At 43.8% G+C, this 9,033-nt stretch overlaps 1 protein-coding gene across 1 annotated transcript in view; it reads left to right on the top strand.

Moving 5' to 3' along the window:
- Positions 1-327: 327 nt before the first annotated feature.
- Positions 328-9,033, top strand: part of FAR2 (fatty acyl-CoA reductase 2) — a 65,651-nt gene continuing 56,945 nt past the window's right edge. The window contains exon 1 of the mRNA XM_060254314.1: positions 328-563. Within this exon, the coding sequence (XP_060110297.1) occupies positions 375-563 (189 nt within the window). The 5' untranslated portion in view covers positions 328-374. The remainder of the gene's footprint in view (positions 564-9,033) is intronic.

The raw sequence follows: 9,033 nt of genomic DNA, 5'->3' as shown, positions 1-9,033 counted from the left end.
CTAAAATAGGTAAAATAAAACTCCTGATATGGGCCACATGGTTAAAATGTCCCCCAATATCACACCAAAAACCAGAACCATGTTCCATTTCTGAAAGTCCTTATCTCTCTAGCATTTCATGCTCTATATTCTTGGTGCTTGGGAGGGGGGTTGGGCGGTCAACAGTGTGAGGGCTTCTAGTGTCCTGGCCCCACTGATGGACCTCCTGATAGCGCCTGGGTTTTTTGGCCACTGTGTGACACAGAGTGTTGGACTGAATGGGCCATTGGCCTGATCCAATATGGCTTCTCTTATGTTCTTATACACTGCTCTATGTTTCCACTAGGTGCCTCCAGAAAGAAGTGGGAAAGACAACCAGCTGAAAGGCAAGCGCCATGTCTTCCGTTGCCACGTACTACAATGGGAAGTCGGTACTCGTCACAGGAGCCACAGGTTTTATGGGGAAGGTCCTGGTGGAAAAGCTCCTGCGTTCCAGCCCTGACGTGAAGGCTGTTTACATTCTTGTGAGGCCCAAGGCTGGACAATCGATGCAAGAACGAGTGGTGGATATGGTGAAATGCAAGGTAAGGAATTGGACTTTATATAGGCATCTATGGCAGTTGGTTTGTCTTCTAGGAAATGATTGACAGCCAGACACAGTTATGGAAATGGATCTGGTGTCCCATGTATTCAATGCCCTTTCAACATAGATAGAGAGCCAGTATGGTGTGTAATGGTTAGAGTGTTGGACCCAGGTTCAAATCCCAGCTCTATCATGAAGTTGGCTCAGAGACATTGGGCAAGGCATTCATTCTCAACCTACCTCATAGGGGTTTCTTGTGGAATATTTGTATTTATTTATTTATTTATTCCGTAACTTATATCCCGCCCTTCCCACAAGTGGCTCAGGGCGGCTTACAACAAACAATAAAACAATAAAACCGGAACAAATTAATACATTTAAAATCAAGCATTTAAAACCTAAAAACCTTAAAATTTTACATTATACATTAAAACTATACAGTATAATCACAAAAATCTGGAATCTGAAAGCTACATTTGTCCAGTCAGGCGTAGGCTAACCGGAAGAGGGTCGTCTTACAGGCCCTGCGGAACTGAGTAAGATCCCGCAGGGCCCTCACCTCTTCCGGTAGCTGGTTCCACCACATAGGGGCCATATCAACATTAGAATGTTTTCTTGAGTTTAGTATGTGGTGTTTAATGTGAATAAATTCATTCATATGCATGAACACTAATTCACTAAACAAGCAAATTGACTCTCTGAGCCCTGAAGGTCAAAAGTGACAGGCGAGATGGGCACAACCTCCTTTGCTCACTTTCTTTCAGCGGTATGAACTGACGCACTGGGGCCGTTGGCCTCAGGGCATGTACATGTGCAAGCATATGCCTGTTTGTAAGAATGAGTCAACTGATGTTTACAGACTAAGCCCTGGATGAATGTGATGTTTCAACCACATGTTCAGCTGTACATGCATTTAATGTGAGAACACTTGTGTAAAGAAAAATTAACTGTACACTGTTCGTGGATTGTAAATGGGGCCACTTTGACTTGCAACCAAGGCTACTGAATAGGGTTGCCAAGTCCAATTCAAGAAATATCTGGGGACTTTGGGGGTGGAGTCAGGAGACATTGGGATGGAGCCAGGAGCAAGGGTGTGACAAGCATAATCGAACTCCAAGGGAGTTCTGGCCATCACATTTAAAGGGACAGCACACCTTTTAAATGCCTTCCTTCCATAGGAAATAATGAAGAATAGGGGCACCTGCTTTTGGGGCTCATAGAATTGGACCCCCCTGGTCCAATCATTTTGAAACATGGGGGTGTATTTTGGAGAGAGGCACTAAATGCTATACTGAAAATTTGGTGCCTCTACCTCAGAAAACAGCCCCCCCCAGAGCCCTTAATACCTCCAGATCAATTCCCCATTAGATCCTATGAGTATTGATCTCCACAGAGGGAATAATGAAGTGCCCAGCAGACATACCCCCCCCCCCGCCCCATTTCTGGCGACTCTGAAGCAAGGGACTGGCATCTCTACTCACGAGTTGCTGCCAACTTCTTCCAAGTAACACAGACACACCATTCCAAGAGGAAGCCTTTCAATCGGAGACTGAAGTCTCCGGAGGTGGAAAGTCACATGGTGGCTGTGGGGGCGGGGCTTTTCCCCGCCAGCCAGCTGACTGGGGGTGGGAAGGAGCCTGGGAAAGCAGGAGAACCCCTGCTGGGACCTGGGGATTGGCAAGCCTACGACTGAAATCTCAAATAAGAGTTCTGCTTTAATAAGACGTGGTTTGAAACTAGGCCTCATCATATATTTGAGCAAGTCTGTAGATGGTGGGGCAGCTGGATCCGAGCCCTTTTCATCATCTTGGTGCTTGAGATGTTGTGCAAACTGCTCACATATACTAATTATCGTTAACCTTATCAATTTTACTGATATGAGGTGGAGTTGAGTTTCCAGCAATAGGGAAATACTGAAAATTATTTTTCCAATTAGATCATGAAGATGATGAGGGTCCTTTTGTAAACATTTCTCTCCAGAGAAGATCTGGAATAATTGTTTTCAGCATTTTATTCCATTTTCTCATAAAGCTATTGCCAAATTATCTTCACTGTCCAAAAATCTAGCATAGGTTCTGATAGCCTTTTTGTAACGGCAGTTTGAAATAAATAATTCAAATGCAGGCTCTTAACCCTCATTGTTCAAGACAGAATGGACATGATTCCTTAGATGAGAATATTTAGCCCACACAAGTGGTAAATTCCTAAAAGTTCTTTCCATATCCACAAAGAGGGCCCTCAGTTGCTAGATGGCACCCCCTTGCCCTTGTAAAGTTTCTGGGTAAACATGCCCTTGTAAACAGGTCTAACCAGACTCCCATCCCAGTCTATTCATTGGATCTCACTCTTTTATTTACCCACATCTTGCCTACACTTCAGTGCAGCATCACAACAAAGCCACATAGCCAATGAGATTTTTATCCATAAGATGCTTATAGTCTGGTATTTTGTACTGGCACCAGCAAGTCATATGAACAGGGGGCTGTGGCAGTATGAAAAATGAAAGGGAGCCATGGGGCTGGATTAGGCTCTTGCTTCTTGCACCAGAGGAGAACAACGACAACACTGGTGGAGCAGATCCACAGAACTCATGGCATTCCCCAAGTTCTGGTTTCCTTCTGAAGAGTTCTTAAAAACATTTTTTGGCTCAGAGCTACTTAATATACTGTATTTTTCCAGGCTCCTGTTTTGCTGAGACGCATATTTTTGCCCCTGATTTAAAGTGGAAATGGACCCCATTCAATCCTATGGGCCCATAAGATAGCATGGAGAAATCGGACTGTAGCCATCCCAGAGAAGGGGTTGTCCCACCACCTGCACCTCTCAGAGTCTCCCAAGAGGTGTGGGGAGGGGTGAAAAAGCAGGGAGAAATCCCGCTGCTCGTGCCTCTGAGACTCCAAGAGACGTGAGCTGGGGGGGGAGGGGGGGCTTGGAGAGGTGGCTATTAGGCAGCAGACTGACCTCACCAAGTCACCTGAGGGGCACCCAATCTGGTGCCTCCAGAAGGCTGGTGCCCTAGGCAATTGCCTAGTTTGCCCAGTGGCAGGGCTAACTTTACTTGTCATTTCAAGTCCAAGGACAGTGTTCTTAGCATGGCACTGTTAATTACTCTGGCTTTATTCACATGGCTCCATTCTGCTAGCAGAGATGTTTCCCAGGATCTACATTTGATGGGTGCTTGTTGGAATACTTGGATCTGTGATGCGTGATTAGAGATGTAAAATTTCTGGAAATGTTGAAGCTCAGAAAAAAACCCAGTTTTTTTCCTGGAAAAAACCAGAAATTTCTGGAAAAATTGAAAAAAAAATGCTACATTAGCACTTCTTTTTTCTTTTCCAAATTGAAAGTCATTCTGTTACTTTAGGAACATAAAATATGACTATGGACAATTTTACTTGGCACGAAATTATCACAACTAGCATATTAAAAATGTAGTGTATCCAAACAATTATTACGAACGAAATTTACTTTTTAAATTTTATTTGTAATTGTAACAAATGGAGCAACAATCTCCTGAACTGTTTACTGGTTTATGTGGAACAGACAAAAAAAACCTCCACAAAACAATTTTTAAAAATCCAGAAGTAACAGTTATTCGTATTTCCTCTCCACAGCATTAAATAAAAATAAAAAAACTCATTCTCATAAAAAGAATTGAAGAGGGGGGAAGTGTATAGAAGGGAGTGTAGGACTAAGTTTCGATGAATGGGCATGACCCAGGACTTGCTTGTCCTCAGTGCACAGAAAATAGAATAATCTGATACCATACATATTTTTTAGAAATGATTTGGAAAATATTTGAACACTTTGTCTTAAAATATTTTATTTCATCATGTTAAAATAAAATGTTCCATAATCAATTTCTTTTATTTTCTTTTTTTCAATTTTTCGGGGAAAAAACAAAAAAAGGCTTCAGGAGAAAAACGGGGGGGGGTGGAAATTGGGAGTTCTCCATAATTCATGACAATTTCACTCTTGGGAGTGCCTTTATAAGTGAACCAAATAAATAAATATTAATGGCAATATAATAAATAATAACAGCAATAGGATATTGGTTCTGGCCATCTCCATAATCCAACTTTCTCTTGAACCTGAACTCTTGGAAGAGGAGAAGCATAACCTATTCCAAAAGTGAGAGCTGTGGAGAAATTATGATTGATAGTTTTATACCATCACCATGCCTGGTTTTGAGGACTTTGAAAAGTATAACCATTACAAAACGCTGCGTGTGAATGGAGCAATACACTCTCCTTTGGTCCACGCAGCTGGGATTCTCAGTCAATTTCATCTCACTACTGAGCATCCTTATATCGGCATGCTCTTTCCAGCCTTACTTTCCTGAATTCCCCTTCTACACTCTTATGTGTATACCCGAAAGAGCTGTGTGTGAAGAAACTTCAAATGCGAGAGCCACTGCTAGTGGAGGGGGCTGCAAGACTTGAGTTGTAAACCAGGAAGACTTCAGTTCAGGTTTCTCTATGTCACAAACTCACCATTCTGGACAGAGCTGTGCTCTTCTTAGCCAGGGTTGCCAATGCTGGGATGGAGAAGTCTTGGGAATTTAGGTTCAGTCCCTGGGGAGGATAGAATTTGGGATGGGGAGGGAGCTCAGCAGGAATGTGATGTCATAGAGCCTGTGCTCCAAAGACGCCATTCCCAGATCAGGTGAACCAATCTGTGTAGTCTAGAGATCGAATGAAACTGGGAGAACTCCTGGTCCCATCTGGACACTGGCAAATATATTCTAAGTCCATTTGCTTCATTAAAAAAGGTAAAGGTAGTCCCCTGTGCAAGTACCAGTCATTTCTGACTCTGGGGTGACATTGCATCACAACGCCATGCTGGGAATTATTAGGAAGGGAATTGAAAACAAATCAGCCAGTATCATAATGCCCCTGTATAAATCGATGGTGCGGTCTCATTTGGAGTACTGTGTGCAGTTCTGGTTGCTGCACCTCAAAAAGGATATTATAGCATTGGAGAAAGTCCAGAAGAGGGCAACTAGAATGATTAAAGGGCTGGAGCACTTTCCCTATGAAGAAAGGTTGAAACGCTTGGGACTCTTTAGCTTGGAGAAACGTCGACTGCGGGGTGACATGATAGAGGTTTACAAGATAATGCATGGAATGGAGAAAGTAGAGAAAGAAGTACTTTTCTCCCTTCTCACAATCCAAGAACTCGTGGGCATTCGATGAAATTGCTGAGCAGACAGGTTAAAACAGATAAAAGGAAGTACTTCTTCACCCAAAGGGTGATTAACATGTGGAATTCACTGCCACAGGAGGTGGTGGCGGCCACAAGTATAGCCACCTTCAAGAGGGGTTTAGATAAAAATATGGAGCACAGGTCCATCAGTGGCTATTAGCCACAGTGTGTGTGTATATATAAAAATTTTTGCCACTGTGTGACACAGAGTGTTGGACTGGATGGGCCATTGGCCTGATCCAACATGGCTTCTCTTATGTTCTTATGTAATGTTTTCATGCCAAACGTTTTTACGGGGTGGTTTGCCATTGCCTTCCCCAGTCATCTACACTTTACCCCCAACAAGCTGAGTACTCATTTAGGAAGGTGTAACTCTACTTAGGATGGGACTGTGTTGCCTTAAGCAAAGTTCTTGCTTGCTGTAGGCTTCAGCTTTTCTCGTGCAATATAGTCCCTGACCTGGATGACCCAATCTCATCAGATCTTGTAAGCTAAGCAGGGATTGACCCTGGCTTGTATATGGATGGGAGATGACCAAGGAAATCCAGGGTTGCCACACTAAGGCAGGCAATGACAAACCACCCCTGAACAGCTCTTGCCTTGAAAACCCTGCTGGGTCACCATAAATCAGTTGTGTTCATGGAACTTTCCACCAATACCCCCATGCAGCATAGGGGTACCCTTATAGGATAAGATTACAACATGGGAACAGGTTGTATCTTGCTAGCTTTATCACTCAGTCTTCCACAATGCTGCTCCTTATTGTAGCCTTTGTCCCAAGTGGCTTTTATCCATGCAGGTTCCATGATCCTCAGTATAGCCTTTTCTGGTGTTGCCAGGTGACCCTCGCTTCCTTTTTCACCAGCAGAAAACCCGATCCTGCCCATTGTGTAAGAAATGCACTTTTCAATGTTCAAAGCATTTTGCATATGTCATTGGACTAATTATTGATTTATTATGATTAGAATGAGGTTTGGGTCTATGTGGGGGGTGTTTACACTTTTTTAAAAATTGAGACTGCAATGCAAGCAATAACGTAACTGCACATACAAGATCACTGAATCAGCTTTGAGCAGCACATGACTTGGCTTTTGACTGCTACATGATGTGTCACGAACATGACCTCCTTCAAACCTAGACTCTATAAGGACAAAAACTCTATGAATTAGAGGGGGGAAACTTGCTATCAGTATATCCATGTCACATGCAATTAATGAACAGACTGAATTTCAAGTTTGACTTTCCTCAGTCCTTGGACTGCCGTGTGGAGATTTTTGTTTGTATTGTATTAAAATAGGCTTGTGTTGATAGACATTTTATGCCCTCCAAGCCAGTTTTATCTGGAGTACGTGTAGTTAGAAGTTGCAGGAACATTCCCCCTCCTCCAGTTTTTGGAACAGAAACATTTCCCCATTGGCTTTACAAGAGTATACCATTCTTCAGATGTTTTAGGCAATGACCACTTGAATTGGGCCAGTCTACATAGTTGATCTACATTTTTTGATCACTTGTACAATTAGTTGGTGGCATGTTGCCTCCAAGTGTCTGAGCCCATTGACTTTGGTGGACTTAGAAAGGTGTAACTCTGCCTTGGAAGAATTTAGGGCCAGGGTGCCTGAAGGACCACCTCCTCCCATCCTGTCCAACTCACTGTTTGAGGCCCTCATCACAAGCTCTCTTGGTTTCCTTACCCAATGATCTGAGGTGGGCAGTGGGGATGGAATTCTAGCAGGAGTTCCTTTGCATATTAGGCCACACTCCCTGATGTAGTCAATCCTCCAAGAGCTTTAAAAAAGGAGCCTTGTAATCTCTTGGAGGATTGGCTACATCAGGGGGGTTCCTAATATGCAAAGGAGCTCCTGCTAGAATTCCACCCCTGGTGGGCAGCAATTAGTGATGGAGCCTTATCAGTAGTGGCACCCTGCCTTTGGCATTTCCTCCCCCCTTTTAGCTCACCCGATGTTTACATTACAGGTTCTTAGGCACCAAGCCCAAAATGTTTCTTCACACAGGTTTTAAACTGAACCTTTCTCTCTGTTTCCTGTTCTCTACCTTCTTTTACATTGTCTGTCCACTTCTCTGCTGACTTTACCTACCCGCTTTATTTGAATGTTGTACATAAGTTCCTTAACATTGGTGGTGGAAAGTACTGTTAAGTCCCAGATAACTTATGGCAACCCCATGCAGTTTTCAAGACAAGAAATGTTCAGAGGCGGTTTGCCATTACCTGCTCTGCATTATGACCCTGGTATTCCTTGGTGGGTTCCTATCCATTAACCAGGGCTGACCTGCCTTAGCTTCTGAGATTTGATGAGATCAGGCTAACCATTAATTCTGTTCAAGAGCTGCATTCTTTTCCAAAAGGGCAGGCTGTATCAAAAGTGACAGGCTGCCTGCCCACTGGCCTGGCTTGGATTTTAGGAGGTGTGGGCTTCAGTTCCAGAAAACAGCCTTGGGGTTTTCTATTTGCTTATCCACTTGCCCTCAACTTGAGCGCTTCCCTACCATTTTCTAGCTTCAGGAGATGGTGCATCCAGTTCTGTCTCATGAGCAGTTCTTGTATTTCCCCAAACAATGTGGATGAGGCTATTGTTTTGTACCTTCTCACATTAGTTGGGTTAGAACTGATAAAAGGAAGTACTTCTTCACCCAAAGGGTGATTAATACATGGAATTCACTGCCACAGGAGGTGGTGGCAGCTGCAAGCATAGATAGTTTCAAGAAGGGATTGGATCAACATATGGAGCAGAGGTTCATCAGGGGCTATTAGCCACAGCTTATCGTTGGAACTCTGGGGCAGTGATGCTCTGGGTGCTTGGGGGGCACAGTGGGAGGGATTCTAGTGTCTTGGCCCCACTGATGAATCTCCTGATGGCGCCTGGTTTTTTGGGCCACTGTGTGACACAGTGTTGGACTGGACGGGCCATTGGACTGATCCAACATGGCTTCTCTTATGTTCTTATTGCTCATTCCACACTGGAATTGAGGAGGTCATCAGGAAAGACCTGACCTCCCCCTGCCCCCCAATCAGCATCCCTCCTCTGTGGCAGTGATGGGGCGTGGAACGGAAGAAGGGCTTGGTGATGTTGTCATATGATGTAACTGCCTTATGGGCTTCTCCAGAGTGGGCAACAGATGTTGGTGGCTGCGTTAAGTCTAGAAGCAAGATCAGTCTCCACAGTCAAAGCACCATCTATGTGCAGTATTTACTTAATGCAAGATCACATTTATGCCATCCAAAAAAGACAGGGTTTGCCTTACATCTA

The sequence above is a fragment of the Heteronotia binoei genome, chromosome 14, assembly GCF_032191835.1.
Source record: "Heteronotia binoei isolate CCM8104 ecotype False Entrance Well chromosome 14, APGP_CSIRO_Hbin_v1, whole genome shotgun sequence".
Taxonomy (NCBI): Eukaryota; Metazoa; Chordata; class Lepidosauria; order Squamata; family Gekkonidae; genus Heteronotia; species Heteronotia binoei.
Note: the sequence above shows the minus strand (reverse complement) of the source record. Positions and strands in the feature narration are given on the sequence as shown.